Source organism: Lactuca serriola, chromosome 9, assembly GCF_051521515.1.
Source record: "Lactuca serriola cultivar US96UC23 chromosome 9, Lser_US96UC23_V15, whole genome shotgun sequence".
In the NCBI taxonomy this organism is placed as follows: Eukaryota; Viridiplantae; Streptophyta; class Magnoliopsida; order Asterales; family Asteraceae; genus Lactuca; species Lactuca serriola.
Window position 1 is genome coordinate 218,116,692 of NC_136416.1, and position 22,723 is coordinate 218,139,414.

The 22,723-nt window shown below is 36.6% G+C and overlaps 2 protein-coding genes across 2 annotated transcripts; one reads left to right on the forward strand and one right to left on the reverse strand.

Moving 5' to 3' along the window:
• The first annotated feature begins 8,303 nt into the window (after nucleotides 1-8,303).
• LOC145072096 (calreticulin-like) lies at nucleotides 8,304-12,767 on the forward strand. Its single transcript, XM_079018472.1, has 14 exons — nucleotides 8,304-8,461; nucleotides 9,203-9,310; nucleotides 9,415-9,607; nucleotides 9,704-9,962; nucleotides 10,055-10,111; nucleotides 10,244-10,291; nucleotides 10,376-10,462; nucleotides 10,554-10,611; nucleotides 11,062-11,129; nucleotides 11,215-11,310; nucleotides 11,415-11,462; nucleotides 11,633-11,662; nucleotides 12,317-12,394; nucleotides 12,487-12,767. The coding sequence occupies exons 1-14, from the start codon at nucleotides 8,365-8,367 to the stop codon at nucleotides 12,496-12,498; spliced, it is 1,239 nt and encodes a 412-aa protein (XP_078874598.1). The 5' UTR covers nucleotides 8,304-8,364; the 3' UTR covers nucleotides 12,499-12,767.
• Nucleotides 12,768-15,220: 2,453 nt separating this feature from the next.
• Nucleotides 15,221-17,146, reverse strand: LOC145074760 (uncharacterized). The gene is made up of 3 exons (XM_079021091.1): nucleotides 16,887-17,146; nucleotides 16,406-16,540; nucleotides 15,221-15,346 (listed from the first exon to the last, which is right to left on the reverse strand). Exons 1-3 carry the CDS (start codon nucleotides 17,115-17,117, stop codon nucleotides 15,260-15,262), a joined length of 453 nt encoding a protein of 150 aa, XP_078877217.1. The 5' UTR covers nucleotides 17,118-17,146; the 3' UTR covers nucleotides 15,221-15,259.
• Nucleotides 17,147-22,723: the final 5,577 nt, after the last annotated feature.

Genomic DNA, 22,723 nt, shown 5'->3' on the forward strand with positions numbered 1-22,723 from the left:
GCAGATAACCGATGAATGATTGGAGACCAGGAAGGTCTTGAGATGTTGTGGGAAGCAGCCATTCAGTCAGTTCAGTGTTTCAGTCAGTTCAGTGCCTCAGCCAGTTCAGTGTTTCAGGTAGTTTAGTGTTCTAGGCAGTTCAGTATTGCAGGCAGTTCAGTGTTTCAGATAGTTTCAGTATGAGTGGCAGAGGGGATAGAACAATTATAAATAGTCAAGGTATCTTCAGAAGTCGCTGAAAGCAACTAGGAGATTGCGATGGGGTGTAGTAACCGGTAGGAGACCGATAACCCAGAAGTGGAGACATCCGTAAGGACCAGGGTGGTCTCGGTTCATCCGAAAGGCGGATGAGGAATAGCGGAAATTTTAGGTCAGTAAGTATTGCGGGTAAGCAGTCTATGGTGGATTTCAGTTAGTCAAAATCGAGGGGTGCTCGGCACCAAGTTATGTCAGATAGGAGTGTCAGTGGTTGCTGGCGGTGTTGACCCGTACTGGAATTAGCGGGGGTACTGGATTGGTGAAGATAGGATCTTTACAGTGACAGAGGAGATAGTTAGTTATGGAGCATCGCCTTGGGAAGGCAAGGGAATCGCGTAAAAGAAGGGATGAACCCCTATAGGTTTGGTGCAGTACTCAGTGAGTACCAGAAGAATTGTCGGTTGAGTAAGTTGTGTTCCAGGATGTTCAAGGTCAGGGTGACCCGAGGCTATTATCCGCAAGGATTGATGATAGTCAGAATGACCGAGCGGTAGGCCAGCGAAGGTAGGCAGCTAGTGTTGGATTAATTGGTGGGATATTGGAGGCAGATCGCAGGCGGTGGGCCATCGCAAACTTCGAGGACGAAGTTTAGTTTAAGTGGTGGAGAGTTGTAACACCCAAAGTTTTGAAGACCAAGAAAGGAAAGAAAACCCTAAGTTTAGGGGTCGACTCGGCGAGTCCGAGTGGGATCCGGGTCGGGGAGTAAGTGACCGACTCGGCGAGTCGGCCAATGAGACTCGACGAGTTTGGTCTGTGTGAGGAAAACCCTAATTCTAGGAGTTGTATCCTATATAAAGGGTGTTATGTCCCTCCCTCAGCCTCCATATCATCCTAGAGAACCTGTAAACCCTAGATTTCGTGGGAGCCTCCATCATTTGAGAGAAATAGCTTTGGAGGAAGGAAATCTTGGAAGGAACTTGAAGATCAAGAAGGTTGCTTCAAAGGAGAGGTGTAGATCCGAGATCTACTTCAGTTTGTGTTCTTCTTGGAGGTATTAAGCTGCCATTTTCCGTTCTTTGCATCTAGATCTATTTTGTTATGAGATTTGGGGGTTTTATGGTTGATTGAGACCCATTTCGAGTTAGAAGCTCAGATCTGAAGTTGCTACTTCAGATCTAAGTGTATCTTGGCCTAGAGAATCATAAAGCATCAGTTTTTGGGTTGATTGTTAAGCCCCTTTGTCTTAAACCCTAGTTTATAGTGTTTTGAGCCTAGACCTCCTTAGCCACACATAAAGTTTGCCACTTTACGTAAGGAATAGACTTTAGAAGAGTGGATCTACAGTTTGGAGTCCATGCATGACTCAAAAGTCCTCTGCATGTATGTAGATCTGAATGGACTCGGCGAGTCCTTCGAGTGGACTCGGCGAGTAGCATGAAGATGAGGAGGAACTCGACGAGTAGGATGAACAACGCGTCAAGTCGGATGAAGTTGGGCATGAAATCGGCGAGTTGGAAGAACAACTCGACGAGTTGGTTGAAGATTGCCTAGGGCTCGACGAGTCTATTCGTGGACTCGGCGAGTCAGGTCGCGAAACCCCAAACCCTTCGAGTTGAGACTCGAATCAGTGAGTCGGGTGGAGACTCAGCGAGTTGGTCAGGACAAGACTCGATAATCGTTGGACTCGGCGAGTCGAGTCGCGAATAGAAGGACCCTGAGCATATGAACTCGGCGAGTCAGTAGGTGGACTCGCGCGAGTAGGGTTGACCTGGAAGGTTGACTTTGACCAAGATTTTGACCTTGACCAGAGTTGACTTAGTTGACTTTCAGAGGACTGTCAGACTAAGTGTCATATTGATATTGATAGCTCGGAGAGCTAGAGGAGCAGCGGCTCAAGGGATTATCGAGTAGCAGCTAGAGGATTATCGGCAGAGCTCAGCAGTTCACGTGAGTTTCCTTCCAGTAGGAACAGGTCTAAGGCCACAATGCCGGCCCGTTTAGCTAGCAGTAGTTTCCGGACTTCGGTCCGATGCAGTAGTTAGTATGTTTGATGCTTTCGTGGCTCAGACAGGATTTATGTGTTATGTGTTCCGGGTCACGGCCCGATGCAGTATGCAATATATGTGTGTCCATGTTAGTTGATATGTTCATGATATGCTTTGTTCAGTTAGTTCCGGATTTCGGTCCGATGCAGTTAGTCTGGACTTCGGTCTGATGCAGGGGACAAGGTCCCAGTCAGTTTCCGGATTTCGGTCCGATGCAGGGGGCAAGGCCCCAGTTAGTCCGGGCTTCGGCCCGATGCAGTTCCGGACTTTGGTCCGATGCAGGGGACATGGTCCCAGTTAGTCCGGGCTTCGACCCGATGCAGTTTCCGAACTTCGGTCCGATGCAGGGGACATGGTCCCAGTTAGTCCGGGCTTCGACCCGAGGCAGTTTCCGGACTTTGGTCCGATGCAGTGGGCAAGGCCCAGTATGTGCTTTATATGTTGTATGGTATGTGGTAGTTTGGGGGAGCTCACTAAGCTTCGTGCACGGTTTTCAGTTTTGGTTTCAGGTACTCAGTTTTCAAAAGAGGAGCTCGGAGAGGTTGCAGTGCACACACCATAGTCAGTTAGCCTGGGGAATGTTTTACTCTGATAATGAGATTATGTTTTGAATTTAATGCTCGAAAATTATGTTATGACTTGATACGTTTTTATAAACATGGTTTAGTAATGTTTTAAAAGAAATTTTTAGTCGTGATTTTTGGGTCGTTTCATCGATCCTACACGTCGAGTCTTCCTTGAGCTCGTCGAATTCACATTCAAACATATTGGGACCCTTTTACAACTGACTTGCCGAGTTCACCTTTGAACTTGTCGAGTCCATTTTCATAAGTTAGGGATATTGCCTTAGACTCGCTGAGCTCATTCCTTGAACTCGTCGAGTACGATGATCTTCAAGTCCATAATGAACCCAACTGGCTGAGTATTCTACCAACTCAACACACCCGCTAACAGAAGGGTTTTTTGGGTAAGAAAATGACCTGAGTCGCCAAGTTCTAAGAGCAACTCGTCAAGTCCTCCTAAGTCCAATTCTTTTCAGACGATTTCAGTCGAGCACAAAGTATCCAAAACATAGATCTGGACCTAACCACTTCATAACCATGCAAATCTCCTGCCTTTTTCCTCCACTCGTGGCCTTTTGAGCTAAAAAGGCCAAAAGAACACTTCTTATGTTTGCATGGGGATTCCTATGGCATAAAGCTTGCACCTTTATGCCATAACAACCCTTAATGGTGCTAGATCTGAAAACATAAGCCCTTAGGACGTCCATTCTTCTCATGCTAGGGTTCTTGGACTAAAAATGTAGCACCTAGTTCCTGGTATGTATTTTTTTTATTTAAGTATTTTTCATTTTGTCCTGGGACTCGGCGAGTTGAAGGCCCAACTCCTCGAATAGGAGCGGGATGAGATGCGGGACTTAAGTATTGGACTCGTCGAGTTAGCGGCTAGACTCGACGAGTAGACTCTAACTGGACAAAACCCTAATCTAAGGACTTGCACCCTATTTAATCATCTCATTCCGCCCCCATTCGTCCCTATTGCTTCCAAAAACCCGTCATAGCGAACCCTAACTGTGTGTGGAGAGATTTAAGAGCTTTTGAGTGATCTTGGTGTTTTGTGGTGTCAAGGAAGAAGGGAAAAGCTTAGAGGATCGAAGGAGGACCAGAGGAGTTTGATTTGGTGCTTCCTTTGCAGCTTCCAGAAGGTATAAAGTCTATACCTTGCTTGTTCATTTGTTAGATCCCTTTTTGGAGAGATTTAGGGCTTTTATAAGCCATATGTGGAAACCAACCATGATTGCAAGCATGGTTAGGGGTCAAACTTCGGATCTAGGACCTTTGAGGGGTCACAAGGTAGGAAAGGGTTGCTTTTGCACCCATGGAAGGCTCCATGCAACCTAGGAGCTTCTTTGGAAACTTTTTGGAGCTCAAAGTCCCATGCATGCACGTAAAGTTTGTAACTTTACGTGCTAGATCGATTGTAGGAGCCTAGATCTGTCTTCTGGACAAGTGTTGTACATCAAAAATCGAGAAATGATACTTGGACAACCTTGACTCGGCGAGTCCAAGGTTTGACTCCCCTTTTCTGTTTGGGTTCGAAGGAACCTAGTTGAGTGTTAAAGGGGTGTTATAGGGTCCAAAGGAGTGACCCAACGTATTGGACTTAGCCTTAGACCTGGACTTCATGGGACTCGACGAGTGCTATAACAGACTCGACGAGTCCAAGGCAATCTCCTAAAAGTTGAAGATGAACTCGACGAGCTGTTCATACAACTCGACGAGTCAAGGACAATACTTGTTTATCAGATGAAGGTGAACTTGACGAGTTGTTCATACAACTCGGCGAGTCGGATGAAGGTTCATTTGATGTTCATATAGAAGGGGAACTCGTCGAGTCGTTGCTAAACTCGACGAGTAGAGTCGTGGATAAGTTCGGGTAAAGGGTTAGGGACTCGACGAGTTGACGGCCTAACTCGGCGAGTCGGGTCAACTGGAAGTTGACTTTGATTTGGACTTGGTTAGGAGTAAAATAGTCATTTTATCCTAAGAGTATATATCAAATTCTGACTGAGTGTTTTGTGGGGATTATAACCGGAGGATTTCCGGAGCAGCAACAGACAGAGGTTTCCCGCATAAATTATCAACAACTACTCATACAAAGTGAGTTACCTTCCAGTAGCGGTGGGTCTACGGCCACAATGCCGGCCCATCAGTAGGATTTGTATGATTAGATGATCTTCTCTGTGATATTCATCTAGGTTTGCTACTACCTGATATGTTTATGTGCTAGTATGATATGATGCTATGTGCTAGTGACAGTAGGGGAGATAGTCCCCAGATTACCGGTCGATAGGGCTGAAGGGGTAGTCATACCCAGTCATGCTAGATAGATTTATGTGATATGTGTTATGTGGTAGTGGTAAGGGGGTGAAATAGTCACCAGTATCCGGTCGAGAGGACCGAAGGGGAGACTAGCACCCAGATATGCTAGTCAGTATCTGGTCAAGAGGACCGAAAGGGAGACCAACACCCATGTATGCTAGGCAGTATCCGGTCTTAAGGACCGAAGGGGCAGGTCGGGCACCCAGATATGTCTGACAGTATATGTATGTTATGTGGTATGATGGGGGAACTCACTAAGCTTCGTGCTTATAGTTTTGGTTTCAGGAACCTCTTCAGCGAAGGGGGAGGAGCTGGCGTGGTAGCATCACATCATACACACACATTGATTTGCCGCACTTGAGATATTTTGGGACTGTACTCTAACATGTTGCTATTATATGATTTGGGTTTTCAGACATGATACATTGATTTACAAAATGATATATTGTTACGTAGTTTTCTTATGAATGTTTTTATAATCAGTTAATTAAAATGAAATTTTTGGACTCGAAATTTGGGATGTTACAAAAAAACCCCTAAAAGTGACAAAGGAGAGATCTATGTGCATAATGGTCAATATTGAAACTTTCTTTCTAGAAAATGAAGGGGGATGCAAGAGGTTCCTGGATCTACAAGCCTTTCCTTGAGCCTTCAAGTTTCCTCTTCTTCTTATTGACTTCAAGAACACAAAATACTCTAAAAAATGGCTCACAAGCATTAGGGTTTCGAGATCTACGGTTATGGTCTTGGAGGCTAGAGAAGAGACCAAGAGAAGGGGAATAAGATCCTTAAATAGGGTACCAAGTCCCGAAATTAGGGTTTTCCAAACCCAGACCAACTCGCCGAGTCGGTCACTAAACCCGCGGCCCAAATCACGCTCCTACTTGTTGAGTCGTCCCATTAACTTGACGAGTCGCTTCCTGATTTTGAGGTTTTTTTTGTCCTTTCTAGGTCCTCTTGAATTTGGGGTGTTACAATTATTAGAAAGACACTACAATTTATCAGTTTTAACTATTTACAAAATATTCTTTAGGTTGTTTAAGTTGAACTAAAACTTATATTTAAGTTGATCATGTAAGGTTATATTTAAATCAACAATTTAAGTATTTTATACAAATTGCTCAAAAGTTATAGCTTTAAAATGATAATGGTTTATATACAACAATATATTAGACCTAATAAATTAAGTATAATATGTTAAAAGTTAAAAAACATAACTTTATAAGTAGAAGAAAATATATTATTTTAATATTGAAATTTAGTTTATACTATGTATATGATTACACTTTAGGTTTTTATATTTATTTAACCTTATTAACCAACTTATAATCATTATTAGAAAGAAATGGAAAAGTCATGGGAGTTTCAAATGAATGTGGTAAAAGGAAAATGAATGAGAGTTTCAAATGAATGTGGTGAAAGAAAAAATGTTTCCTTTATAATATCATATGATATGATATGGTGATATGATATGATATGATATGATATGATATGATGATATGATATGATATGATATGATATGATATGATGTATGCTTGTTTTATATCTAGTTGTAAATACATTAAAAACAAAATTACATAAGTCCCTATGGTTTACTAAAAATTACAACTTCAGTCCCTATTAATTTTATTTGACAAAAATGGTCCCTATGCTTTCTAAGATTTGCATGGATGATTCTATGATTTTGTTTATTATAAATTTGATCTGAAATTACTATTATACCTTTTTTTCAATTTATTTTCCTTTTTTAATATAATTTTGCTTTAAAGAAAGAAAAAAAACCCACCCCACCCCACTTTACCACCACCCTTTATTTGCGTTTACATGATTTTACTCCCAAGTCCCACCCACCACCGGACTCCTTGCATGTTGTTGATTCTCTCTTTTTCTCTATATTTATTCTCTCGTTCTCCTGTTTATCTCGAAAGGAAAAAAATAGAAGAAGGCCATCGCTTCTTCCTGCTCCCCCAACCCCTAACATTGTAATATTTGTTTTCTTAACAAACACTACCCTAAGAGATATAGATCGTTGTGAGATGAACAGATGAGATAAAGCCTTAACTTGCTTTAATTTGAGAAATGTTATTTAATAAAATATAGTTGAGAAATGTTGTAGTTCGTGTGATAAGGATTTCGTGGATATAAAGTTTGTTGAAAATGGAGTTCGTATGAGAAAGTTACGACTATTTGAAGAGATGAAAGTATGTTGTTATTTTGAGAAAGTCAACACAGGTCAAATTAAAGGGTCAATCTTTGACTACCACAACGTGAACAATACATCATCACGGCATGACTAATAGTCATCAAGACGTGACATATGACGAGTCACCGAGACACGTGGCAAAATCGGGGTTCAATTGTTCATCACGATGTGACACATATATGGTCATGACGTGACCATTGCAAGTTATAAATATGCAAGTTTTTGTGTTATTTGAGGGATTTTTGGCACATTCTATTGGAGAAATGTGTGCATCAAAAAACATGTCGTGCTGCACAAATAAAATGTGTTATCATTTCATCCCAAAACGAAAACTGACAAATATTCCGAACTAGTTCCTCGTGTTCATTACGAGTTCCTCGTGTTCCGGAACAGTTCCTCGCATTCTGGAACAGTTCCTCGGAGTTGTGTGTCGGAGATCAGAATTAGGATCGGGGTCGCGTGTCGGAATCGAATCGGAAAGTCGGAGCAAGATCTGGAATGAAGGCAAGGGTCTGAATTTTTTCAAATTATATTACAGAATTTGAATATCAAATTCCCCATCCAGAACACGAACCGATAGTCCGTAATCAGAATTTTGGAGGCACGGTAATGTGCCGACCCACCCGAAAATGAGTCTGAAATACTCAAATTCCAAAATAAATGATTATTTAAAAAAAATTATAATTTTAAAAAACACACAAAAAAAATATTAGATTACTCGATTTACCTTTTAACATAAAATACGGTTTTATTGATGGGCATCAATATTCTCAATAAATGAATAAAATAGGGTTAACCTGGTAATTTGGCATTTTCATAAACCCATATATCTACATGGCAAGATCGTTGGATCACCCAATCGACATCAGCCACGTTGCACTTTATGACAAACTGGTCTGACATGGCTAGCTTTAATTCGTCCACGTCACCCTTCCCTCCACTGATACAAACGTAACGACCATAAGACGACCTCCTTATAAACCCTACTATCACTTTCTTGCTCTAGCGGCGGGATCTCACTTTCTACTCTCTGGTCATGGCGACACGGAAATTTAGCGGGATTGTATTTCTCTCTCTACTACTGCTCATTTCAGTTGCTTCTGCCAAGGTGTTCTTCGAGGAGCGCTTTGAAGGTGATTCTTCCATTAACGTTCTTTTTGAACGAACTTAGCTATGCATTTGCTCAAATCTTGAATCGAATTTGACCTTTTTTGACATTTGCGTTTAGTTGGAGATATGCGTCTGATTATGCTAGTATTATTCGATCCGATTGGTTTCATTTTAGTTAGTTAGGTGAAATGTGAATTTGTAGTTCATCTGTGAGAGCAATCGAGATTAACGTGAATTTATCTTATGTTAACTTGTTTTTACTAGGCTAGGGTAACTTAATTTTCAGCTTGATCTGTCCCTGTGGAGATGAAATGAATTGAGTGTGTTAAATCAATAGTTTATCAAATTGGTTTTGCTAATTGCTCGGCTTAATTCCAGTGGACCTACGGCTATTCACGATTCAAGTTGACTCTTACGTGATTTTGAACAATACTGTTATTTACGATCATCAATGCTGCTGTCCTGATTAGAATTATGAATAGTTTGTCGCTCTTTTAGGTGCGCTGTTTCACTTGATGTTAGATCAGCAAAACATGTATGGTTAGCCATTAGTTGCTGTATCAGGTGATGAATGTGGGTTTATGTGATGATAATTTCTTTATAGTAAATATCCCTATCTTTAAGCATGTGCCTTGTCCCAATTTTAAGATCCTCTTATTTCCCGGTTCTTAGATGGGAAACCATACACAAGTAATAAGATTTCAGCATTTCCATTAATTTTGGTTAAAATAAACTACTAATTTGACTTATTGACATTTCATCAGATGGATGGGAAAGCCGGTGGGTTAAATCTGACTGGAAGAAAGAGGACAACATGGCTGGGGAGTGGAATTACACATCTGGTAAATGGAACGGAGATGCTAATGATAAAGGTAACACATTTTCCCATTTGCTTTTTAAAAGAAATTCTTATTTATTTATTTATTTTTTAAATTTATAAACAGCTGACAAACTCTGTTTTTCCCTTTAACAATAGGTATACAAACAAGTGAAGACTACAGATTTTATGCCATATCTGCTGAGTACCCTGAATTCAGCAACAAGGATAAAACACTAGTCTTCCAATTTTCTGTCAAACATGAGCAAAAGCTTGATTGTGGTGGTGGATACATGAAATTGCTTAGTGATGATGTGGATCAAAAGAAATTTGGTGGCGATACCCCTTACAGGTTATTTACATATAAACACATACTTTCTCTCTAATGTTTTTTTATATTTTCTCCTTTTATTGTTTCTGAAAAGTTTTAATATTGTTTTGAATGTAGTATCATGTTTGGACCTGATATTTGTGGGTATGCAACAAAGAAGGTTCATGCAATTCTTACATACAATGGAGAAAACAAATTGATCAAGAAAGATGTTCCTTGTGAAACTGATCAACTTACACATGTTTATACCTTTATTCTACGCCCTGATGCTACTTACAGTATCCTCATTGACAATGAAGAGAAACAAACAGGAAGTTTGTACTCTGATTGGGATCTTCTTCCAGCAAAACAGATAAAGGACCCTGAGGCCAAAAAGGTAATTTCAAATGTTTTACATGTTTGTGGTGGCTAAAGAGTGTTCTCATTTGGTTTTAGTATTACTAATTTTTGTATTGTTGATGATGATAGCCTGAAGATTGGGATGAGAAGGAATACATCTCTGATCCTGAAGATAAGAAGCCTGAGGTAATATAACATTAAGGGCTTGTTTTATTTGTTGATTCTGTCAGATTCCTTCAAATTCCATTTATAGTTTGACTGATTCTCTCTTTAAGATCCAAGTGGAATAAAAAACTGAATATATTCTTTGATTGCCAGGGTTATGATGACATCCCAAAGGAGATTCCGGATCCAGATGCTAAAAAGGTGGGATTTTTAATATTTAATTTTCTATTACTTTTTAGTGTTATGTGATTTGTTAGTTTTTAATAAGTTGAACTAAAATTTCAGCCAGAAGATTGGGATGATGAGGAAGATGGTGAATGGACAATACCAACTATTCCAAACCCTGAATACAAGGGTCCATGGAAGGCAAAGGTTTGTGTTTTTCTTTTTCTTTTTTTAATTTTAAATGCACATTTTTTTATACTAATCATGTTTTATAAAAATGTTTATTACCCTTTGACAGAAAATCAAGAACCCCAACTACAAAGGGAAGTGGAAGGCACCCATGATTGACAACCCAGGTTTCTTTTCTTTCATATTTATATGTATATATAATGTATAAATTTATCTGTAGTCTATATTTAATATATACAAAAAAAGAAATAAACATAATAAAGACTCGTTAAATTCCAAATAAGGTTTTACATGATAGAAAGTTTATTTTCTAGTTATTTTAGAAGATGAAATTGTATTTTAATTAGAAATGTGACATTTTAAAAAAATGATACAACTCTGTTCTTATATATTATATGAACCTTTTAGTTACAAAATGAAAGATTAAACATAATAAAATCTCATTAAAACCCAAATAAGATTATAATAACAATACGTTTTTTACTTTTGTTTTAGAAAATAAAGTTGTAAATCAATAAAAATCATTAAATTTTCAATGAAAAGAACAATTCCATTCTTTCCCTGATTCCATCTCACAAAACACTAGTTGACATTAATTTTTTGTTTTTGAATTTTAGATTTTAAGGATGACCCTGATCTCTATGTATTCCCCAAGCTGAAGTATGTTGGCATTGAGTTGTGGCAGGTAATTTTCTTTTTTGCCTTAATATATTTAATAAAAATTTAAATCAAATATAAAATTCTCAAATTGGTGTTATGTTATTTTTCAGGTAAAATCTGGAACTTTGTTTGACAATGTATTGATATGTGATGATCCTGAATATGCCAAACAACTAGTGGAAGAAACTTGGGCCAAACAAAAAGATGTAAGCTACTTTTATAACTATATAAACTTTTACTCATTTTCTATTATAACATATTATATATATATTCTCATGTTATAATTAAATGATTGTGATCATCATCTTAGGCTGAAAAAGCTGCATTTGAAGAACTAGAAAAGAAACGCGAGGAAGAGGTATGATATGATTTTTTTTTTTTTTTTTCCAATTTTTGAACTTCATTTTTTTTATGTAAGGAGATCTCTCAATTTTTTTGAAACCAAGTTATTGTTAAGTTATAAAAAATTATTTATTTAATGGTTTTCTTTTTCTAACTATTATACTCTTCACTGGTTTCTGTTTACAGGAATCCAAGGATGATCATGTTGATTCTGATGTATGCCCTCTCTCTCTCTCTCTACACTTTTAGAGTGTGTTTGGTTTGCTGATTCCGATGGAATTGGAATTTGAGATTCCATTCCATAGTGTGGGCGGAATTGAATTCCGTTCTTCATTTTTATGAAGAAGATCTAACTACCATAAAAATTAAATAAATACAAACAAAAAAAACAGTTTTATATACTTACAATTAACAAATTTTGTATAAAATATAATACAAATTATAAAGAATATTTAATTTTCATTGTCAAATTTCCTTTCCATTTTCAAAAGTGTGACTAATTATGATTTTCCTTAGATTCCAATTCCATTGACAGATTTCATTCCTTCCAGAAAACATTTTACAAAAAAACTCCACCATGGAATTCTCAATGGAACATGGAAATTTTAGTCCCTATTTATTGTTTTCTTTTCCATTTAATGCTGAATGGATAAATAATTTAAAATATATATATATATATATATATATATATATATATATATATATATCTGAGAAAATGATAGCACACTTTGGAAAAGGGAAGGAAAGAACCAACAAGGGCAAATTTGTAAAAAGTTGTGACACATTTGGAAGGTTTCGTTTCCTGGAAAAAGAAACAATTATATTATATATAAGTAAAAAGTTCAATATTATGAGATGAATGTAATTTAGGCTGATGATGAGGGCAATGATAGTGGTGATGAAGCCGAACCCGAGGAGGAAGAGGAAGCAGATGATAATGATATCAAGGTAAAATAATACTAATAAAAATTAAAGTTCAAATTCTAATTTCTTAAATTACCATTTAACCCTCCCTTTTTTTTATAATTTACTTCTCGCAGGATGAGCTATAGGGGGATAATACCAAATTACCAATTGCAAACTATATCCAAAATATAAAGTTGAGAGATGTTAGACGTTGAGATTTTTCCCTTTCTTTTTATAGCTTTATATATTTTAGGCCTTTGGAATATGGATAGAGATATAAAAACAAATTTAAGGCTGTGGATTCAGATCTTGTGTATCGTTGGATTCAATTGGCATCTCGACTATTGAAGCGAGGGAAAAATATGTGTGTAGTTTGAGGCAAAAAAGAAAAAGACTTAGTTTACGTTTTAAATTATTACTCTCTTCGTGTCTCACTTTTCATATATCTAATTTTGAGTAATGTGTTAGGCCACCGGTTGGTCACTATATGTATGTTTATTAGAAACCTTCATATCATCTCCATTATATGTTTACTAACTCTTGAAAATGGTTATCTTTCAATATTATTATTATTATTTTTTGACATTATATTAAATAAAAAACACAATTATTAAACATAAATAAATTTTTATAAATTACAAAAAAACATTAACTTAAATAAAAATAATACTTTTAAAATTCAACATACATTTTACTAATAAAAAAATAACATTAATAAAACATTGAAATTTAAAAAAAAAATACTACTCGTCGTCATCGTTGTCCTCGACGTTGTATGCGTCCTCATCCTCCTTGTCGTCATTGTCATTGTACTCTTCCCTCATCCTCCTTGTCGTCATTGTCATTGTACTCTTCGAATTGTCGTTGCCATATGTGCTCAGGCAAATCTTGACGTAGATTGTGATGTGTTTTACTGTTTTGTATTTCCAAAAGCCTTGTAAAGTATGTTGAGTTTCCAACTTGTATTACTACAAGATGGATTGAGTATATTGTTCATCTTCTTCATGTTATGTAAAATAACACACACTTTCATCACATTCATCAATTTTCCCTATCCCATGCTTGTGCTGGATGTTTGATTATGTGTCACTTCTGTTTGAAGACTCAAAACGCACGCTCCACATCCTTCCTTGCAAATTCCTGGGCTAACTTGAACAATTTCATTTTTCATCGGTCAGATATGAGTATGACTTGACAAATGTAGCATACTCTGGATATATCCCATCACCAAGGTAGTATCCACAATTGTATTAATGTCCATTTACAATGTATGACATGTTTGGTGTTTTACCTTGCAAAATGTCGTTAAATAACGAAGATACTCCAAGCACATTTAGGTCGTTGTTTGACCCCGCCAAACCAAAAAATGCATGCAAAAACCATAGGTCATGTGAAAGAACTGCTTCTAGTATCACAGTCGGTACGACATGGTCACCTCGCGCGAATTGCCCTCGCCATGCATTGGGACAATTTTCCCACATCCAACATGTAATAATCAAGGCTATCAAGCATTCCTGGAAATCAGCGATGTGCGGCATACAACTGTTCGACATCATTTCTAGTCAGATTTCACAAGTATATGTTACCGAAAAGCTCTATAGCATACTTGCAAAAAAGATATGTGCATTCTCGACCGGTCCTCAGTCCTCTCAGACATTTTCAAATATTCATCTAAAGAGTTTGCGGCTATGCCGTACGCCAATCGTCTAAGAGTTGCCATGTATTTTTGAAATGTAGTAAAACCATGTTTACCTCTAGCATCTCATCTCAATTGAAAAAACTCATAATTGTTTTTCAAATCTCTAGCTATACGTTCGAATAATTTCTACTAATATGAAAACGATCTTCGAATTTCGATAGTGGTATAAATTATCACTGGTAACTAATCACGTACCACAAGTTCGTTTGCTGCGATACGATCCCGGTTGATCGACTTTCTATGTTTCTTCTCGGCTTGAACTTTCGCCTCTCTGGCGCACAATGTCGTGTGTCATAGACAACAACGTGTGCATAATCAACTCATCATCATTAGGATCATAATCAGATGAAGAAGAAGAAGAAGAAAAGACACCCAAAAAATTATTTAAATTGTTGGGTGTATTTGTTGTGAGATATTTGATGTGTATTATTGAAACGACCCAAAAATACGACCCAAAAATTTCATTTTTCAATATAACCAAAAACCATAATCTGATTATCATATCATAAAACCATACGTGATGTATCTCAAACATAGTAAAAACACTGTGAGGAAAACTGTATCATATGTATATCATATCAAAATCAAGAACTGAATCAACTCCCAGGATGAAAACTGAAGTTGTGGTGTGTGCGATGCCATCATCCCGAGCTCTTCCCTTTGCTTGCGGAAGTACCTGAAACCAAAACTGAAACTGTAAGCACGAAGCTTAGTGAGCTCCCCCAAACTACCACATACCATACAATAACATATCAAGCACATACTGGGGCCTTGCCCCCTCCATCGAACCGAAGTCCGAAGCTGACTGACTGGGACCTTGTCCCCTACATCGGACCGAAGTCCGAAGCTGAATGTCTGGGACCTTGTCCCCTCCATCGGACCGAAGTCCGAAGCTAACTGACTGGGGCCTTGCCCCCTCCATCGAACCGAAGTCCGAAGCTAACTGACTGGGGCCTTGCCCCTCCATCGGACCGAAGTCCGAAGTTGACTGAACACAGCATATCATAACATATCAACTGGCATAAACTCACATATACTGCATACTACATCGGGTCGTAGCCCGGAACACATAACACATAAATCCTGTCTGAGCCACGAAGGCATCAAACATACTAACTACTGCATCAGATCAACATCTGAAAACTACTGCTAGCTAAACGGGCCGGCATTGTGGCCCTAGACCCGTTCCTACTGGAAGGAAACTCACCTCACACTGCTGAAGTCCCGTAGACACAATCCCACACTGCTGAAGTCCCGCAGACTCCACCCCAGCTGCTGGTTGACAGATTCCCGAACTGTCAACACCAAATAACACCCAATTAATAATTGGGTTCTAACGCATAACTATAAATACATGCTTTGGATAATTACTACATTACCCCTAACTTGGCTTACCCAAGCCCAAGGCCCAATCCATAGGCCCAAAGTCAACTAGGGATCAAAGCCCAACATATGGCCCAATTTTCCAAATTGGGCCCAAACCTCTACATGGACATCCCTTAAGGCCCAATTGATCAGTCCAGTCCAACATGTATCATTCTAGGGCCCAATATCATACAACCATCTAGGCCCTAACTATGGCCCATGTATGGCCCAATTTTCCAAATTGGGCCCAATCCTTCATATGGGCCTTACTCTAAAGCCCAACTAATTACTCTAGTCCATTTGATTATTCTCGGATGGCCCAACACAAAGCCCAAGTGAAATTAGGGTTTCACATCAAATGATAACTAGGGTTAAGTGTTGCTTACTTAACCCACTAAGGACTTAACACACTAGGGACTTAATTCATTAAGGACTTAATCCATTAAGTCCATTATTGCTTAGATTAATTTATGCCAATGATTATTATTTAATATTTCACTTATTAAATAATTCTTGTGTGTGTGTGTCCCCATAACTTCTCAAGTTTAGGGTTTTCTCACTTAACCCATTAAGGACTTAATCAATTAATTCATTTACTCTATTAGATAAATAGCATGGAATAATTTGGGCTTAATTCACAATCCAATCCCAATGGCCCATAAGTGGGCCCAATAAGTCTAAGGCCCAATTACTCATAATTAGGGTTTTTTAAACCCTAATTAGGGTTTTCACTCAAACATGGCCCAATAAGCCCAAAACTAATCTCTAGGCCCATTAGGGTTTTTGCTTGTGGGGCACCACCCACTACCACCTCGGGTAGTGGTGGTCAATGGCGGTTCGAGGCGGCGGCCACCACCTTACGGTGGTGGTTTATTTCATTTTCATTATTCCAAATTCAAATTACATTTTACAATGCTAAATCTCAATACCCACACACACACACACACTAAACTAATCTAAACACACACAAACTAATCACACCCACACACCATGGCGGCAGGTAGCTGAGCTTGGCGGCAGCCACCATGGCTGGCGGCCATGGTGGGTTCTTCCTCCATTTTCCGGTCATCAAACAGCGGCACAGCGACGACAGCCACCATTTCCAACGGTGGCGGCGGAGGTTCCTGCCCAAAATAACGCATACTACAACATAATTAATAAGCACACACACACACAGCTACCTCCTACGGTGGCTAGTGGCGGCAAATGGGGCAGAAAACAATGGCAACCACCATCATGAGGTGGTGACGATGGGTTTCTAGGTCCGAGTTTACACATACAACCTGTGGCAGCAACACATACATGAAACGACTCGAGATCAAGCCCCCAACAGCCGACTAGGAGGCTGTTATCATCGAAAAGTCACACACATCGGCCCCATAGCCACCGACGTCGACAATGACGCTTCCGGCGTCTTACCCACAGTAAACAACGAAAGAGGGAGAAGATGGTGGTTTGCAGAGGACTAACCGAGAGTTTCTGGTGGCTCACGACCCACCCACGACGAGTAACGGGTTTGTCTCTGGTTCTCGACGGTTCTCTAGCGGCCCCCGACATTTCCTGCAGCAGACGTCGCAAGGCGGCCTTCATCGGCAGTGTAGCAGTCGGCGATCGGACCTGAGATGCAAGCGGCGGTCGATTAACACTTTGCCGATCGATAAACGAGAGAGAAGCGGGAGAGGCGGCTGACGGTTGGAACATTTTTGTAGGATTAGGGTTTCATGTCTCCAAAATAACGGGAGGATCAATGTGACGGGTTCATCCCGTATCCATTTCAAACTTGTGCGCTATAATCCCATTATGGTCCCTCCCCATTAATTCTTTTCAAATTAGATCCAAAATTTATCCTTTTTGCCCCTGATTCCATAATTCCCTTTCATAATAAGTCCCGATAATTACCAAACATACCCCTACATCTCATATTCTTCTCAAATCAACTCTGTAATTTACTAAACAGCCCCCACTATCAAAATTCTTCACAAATTAGTCCGGGAATTATAGTTATTAATTTATTTAAATAAACGGGGCGTTACAATTATGTTTTTGGATATATAGGTGAAGTTTTAATTTATAAAAAAAGTTATTTGCTAAATGGTCCCAAATTGAATGCCAAATGGTCAAAATTCGAATTAATCAATGAAATCTTCCATGAACGTTCCTAACCAACCTCAATATCCGCGTCACATTTACTCATGTGGGGGGCAATGTTCACGCATGAACAACCCCTTCAGCTAGATCCTTACACGCTAATTTTCCCCATACCCATGACCTTATGCTACTTATCTGTCTTGATATTTTGCTTACATACCTTCCTATCTCCTATATGAAGAAAAAACTCCGCTGCCTTGTCTACAAATCTACATTAACATCCTTATTTTTTTTGCTACTTCTATCACTCTCAACATCCTTAATAAATTACAAGGTTTTTTTTTTTTTTTTTTTTTTTTTTGGATAATGACTTAGAATACCATTGAAGTTTCAAATTTGTTCAAAAAACACCATTCAAGTATTACATGGTCAAAAAACACCATCAAACTAATACATATGTTTAAAAAACACCAACGAAGTACATATTCTGTTCAAAAAACACCATCTTTATGGTTTGGGGTAACTTACATGTTTAGCCCCTAACTTTTTTTTTTCTTAACTCGGACAATCCCTAACGGTTATATTTATTTTTCCTTCGGACCATGATCGAGTTAAAAGACTAATATACCCTTATTAGTTTCATTTAACATTCATTTTTATTACTTGTTAATTATTTATACAATTGATATATCTATAATAAATAATAACACAAATTGTATAAATAATTAATAAATAATAAAAATAATGTTAAATGAAAGTAATAAGGGTATATTAGTCTTTTAACTCGATCAGGGTCTGAAGTCGAAGCAAATTTAAATTAAAGGGACCGTCCGAGTTAAGAAAAAAAGTTAGGGACTAAATATGTAAGTTACCCCAAACCATAGAGATAGTGTTTTTTAAACAGAACATGTACTTCGTTGGTGTTTTTTGAACATATGTCTTAGTTTGATGGTGTTTTTTGAACATGTAGTACTTGAATGATTTTTTTCGAACGGATTTGAAACTTCGATGGTCTCGTAAGTCATTTTCCATTTTTTTTCATAGAATTATTATTTTATGATTGTAAAAGGATGTCAAAAGATTTCAAGCATAATTCCATATTACATGACGCCTTGAGAAGTGTCCCCATCAAAAGACAAAGTTGTTGAAGAATAGATGTGTTAATAATGAAGCAAACTTTATTGAAACACATAGACGTTGAATGTCGTCAAATTAATTTAATGTGGGTCTGATGGTCAAATTAATTAATGTTTGTGTTTGGTTAGAATTTGTAAAACTTTAACCTAAGTAATTATTATAGAACATGTTACTATCAAATAGGTCATTGACTTAATACATAAATGAAGATTATAAATCAAAGAGAAAGGAATGGAATGGACGTGATTCCTCTTGTTGATTTTCATTCCATGAGGAAAAGGCATTTTTTTTAATGGAATTAATTAATTAAAGAGAAATTAAATATCCTTCTACTTTTTCTTTCTATCAATTTTTCTACCCATTTAAATGATGACATGTGATATATTAGTATCCTAAAATATCATTAAAATTTATTAAATAAACATTAAATATTACACATGTCACCATTTAATTGGGTAGGATGATATGTAGAAATAAAATATAAAAGAATATTTAATTTCTCTTAATTAAATAATATATCTGTTATAACTATATATAACTTTTTATTTTTATAATACACCAAATTTTTCACAAAACATGAAACTTTAATTAAATCATTTTTTCATTTTCAAAATAATTTCACTTTAATTTTATTTTATGGTTTCATAATATTTTTTTTAGTATCTGAAGTACACATGAGTATATAACAATATATCTTTATTTGATTAAAGTTCATTTTTTAATATTAGATTTTCATTTATTCATCAAGTTTTCAAATTGTGCATGACAAACAACATATTGGAATGACATTTCATTCTTTTAAACCAATCAAACTTGACAATGAAATATAACGATCCATTCTATTCCTTTATCATTCTACTTCATCGTACCAAAATAGATCCAATGAGATTATGATAAAAAAAACCATAAAAACCTACCTCTCCAAGATAGTGTGGTTATGAAGAAAAGGGTGAAAATATAAAGAGTCTACCATTGATGAGGTTGCAATGTTGAAAAGAAATATCTATAAATTAGTTTATGAAGAAAAGGGTGAAAATATCTATAAATCTTTTGCTAAAAATAAGTTTATTAAATGTGATGACAGATCTCATAAAGTTTGAAGGAATGGTGATTAGACTGACAAGTTCCAAAGAATGAGTAACTTAAACACCAACCAAAATGATAACAACTCCAAATTGACGCATTATCGTTGTAAAGTAAAAAAAAGCCACTAGACAAACAAGTGCATTAAAAAAACAAATTCAAAAATGAAAAGAAAACGTTTATGGATTATGCTTGGAGTTGTAGTGAAATTTGAATTTCTTTTCTTGAAAGGCCATAGGACAAATATACAGTGAAAAAGATAAAGTTGTTAGATAAATTCTTCAAACAAAAAGGAAAAGAAGTGCTTGAAAATGAAAGGTGTTTTGCATGTAAAAATAAAGATTATACTTGGTAGTATGAAATAAATTATTCTCTTGTAAACGAGAAAAATGTGGAAAATATGCTATGTGCTAAATGTGATGAAATGAAGGAAGAACTAGCATGTTTTAAAGTGAAATGTGGTAATATTGCTAAAAATGATGTGTTTCCATCTAATATATATATATATATATATATATATATATATATATATATATATATATATATATATATATATATATATATATATATATATATATATATATATTAAAGTTCTTAACAAAAGGAATAATAAATTTGTCATTTTTTGGTAGAATTGGTCTCTGTATTATTGTTTGGCTTCAAAGTTAGGAATAGTAAATTTGGATGTTTTTTTTTGACAACTTTGCTCCTCATTCTTTAATCATTTTGACATTTTTTGGTCATTGCAATCAATATTTTTACACTTTTTAGGACCTTTTAATATTTAAAGTTTGGCCACAAAACTTTAACGGTTTGACAACTTTGATCCCTTTTCGAAAAAGATGATAATTCCTACCCCTTTAATTCTTTAACCATTTTGACACTTCTGGTCCTTGCAGTCAAAACTTTTATATTTTTTCATAAAAACATGAAAAAACAGTTCGGGGCAAAGCCAAGGCTTTTCATCCTTACACTTTCTACGTCTGTCATATTTATCGATTCAGAAATAACATTGAAAGCTTCTGGCCCCTGCGTAGCGAGGGTAACCTTTCTACTTTTAAATAAGATAATAAGAGTTATGTAAAGTGCCTAACATACAAAAACCATCTGATGATAAAAGTGATTTAGGAAATAATGAAAATGTATGCGATGCTCCCTAAATCTAAAATGATTATATTTTGCTAAAACATTTAAAGCTAGTGAAGCTCATAAGTCATAAGCATGAAATGGTGGTTTAAAATGTTGTTGAGGTACCTTAAAATGAAGTTGGATGTTTTGATCTAAGGTCATCCGTTATACTCACTACTAACCATTATAATGGTGGGTGTCATATCAACACCACATTCCCTACCACTAACCAAGGGATACCTACCACTAAACACATCACTTCGTCTCATTTTTTTAATTAAATTTAATTCATAAATACATAAAAATCCATATAATTTTTTTAATACTAATTTGCATTAATTTAAAATACTAAATTACATTAATTAAAAAACTACATTAATTAAAATGAAAAAATAAAAATAAAAATAACGTTAAAAATAAAAATTACATTAACTAAAATAAAAAACAATAAAAATAACATTAAGAATTAAAAAGCTAAAAATACCAAACTTCTAATTTGTGTTTTTTCAAGCAAGGTTATTCCATTTTGGGGAATTCTTCAATTTTTGCCAAGCTTTGACATGTCTAAAACGTTGATGATTTGTGTTTTCATATCACTCCATGGCCACATTAACTGGATCGATATCGGCTTCGTGTGCGTTGTTTATAACAAAGTTGTAAATTCCATTGAACTCAGAACATTTGACCCTCATATTGCGTCACTTCAAGCATATTTCATCAACATTTCGAATTGCACAACCCATTAAACCACGGAAAACACTTTCAACATTTTTCCAAAAAGACCTGGAAGTTTGACCAACGTCTTCTTCCGAAACTGTCACCCATGCTTGTGCTAATTTCTTTTCTTCCTCTTCTGACCATTTCTTATTTTTGGGAGGCATGGTTTTTAAAGGATCAAACAACAAAAATGTACCTAAAGGGAGAAGAAATGTATGAAAAATAAGAAGATCAGTGGTAGTATTTATAGGAAAATGTTGAAGGAATTGAAAAATAACCGTTAGGAAGGATGAAGAAAAGGTCAAACGAGATATAATGCAAGAAATGAAATTATTGGTCGTTTGGAATCGTTGTCCGGAACACGGTGAGCTATGACCACGACTCACCACGAACCACCGGGGTGGTGTGCACGGTCGTGGTTTGTGGCCACCTAGACCACGACCCACTTCGTGGCCACCATACCGGATGTTCTAATATTAAATACATATACCCATTTTATTATATTACTAACGTTGAAATAATGTTTATAGGATTATACGGGTGTGGGATGTAACTTAATTTTTTCAGAGACACGAGAATTAAAAAAAGAGTGAACATGAAATATGTTCATACCTTTAAAGTACATTTTGCCCCACTGTCCATTACAACTCCTTAATATTGCGAGGATTGGGGAGAGAGCTTGTCTTCGGCGATATACTAAGCAATCTTTGTTACGGTTTAGGAGGATAAGAAGGTTTTAGAAATTGATAGGTAACTTAGATCTTCTTGAAGGATCGTATGAACATTTTCCGAATCTCATATTTCGATCCTATGTATGGGTTACACAAAATCCGAATTATGAGGATAATCCTTTAAGAAACAATCGATGGCGTAGCTAGGATTTCTTTTAGGGTAGGCCAAATAAATTATAAAATATAAACGAGTAGTAAAATGCTTCAAATGATAACAAAATGTAGCAATGTATGGATTTTAAAAGAAATTTTTCACAAATTTCGTCTCTTGATAAAACATTACGCGTGAAAAATGAATCTAATCTCTTCTGTTTTGTTCCCATTTGTAACGAAATTCACCGAACACAGAATAATTCAGTTACAAACATAATTTGATATTATTTTGCAAAAACAAACTCATATATAATACAATAAACTTATACG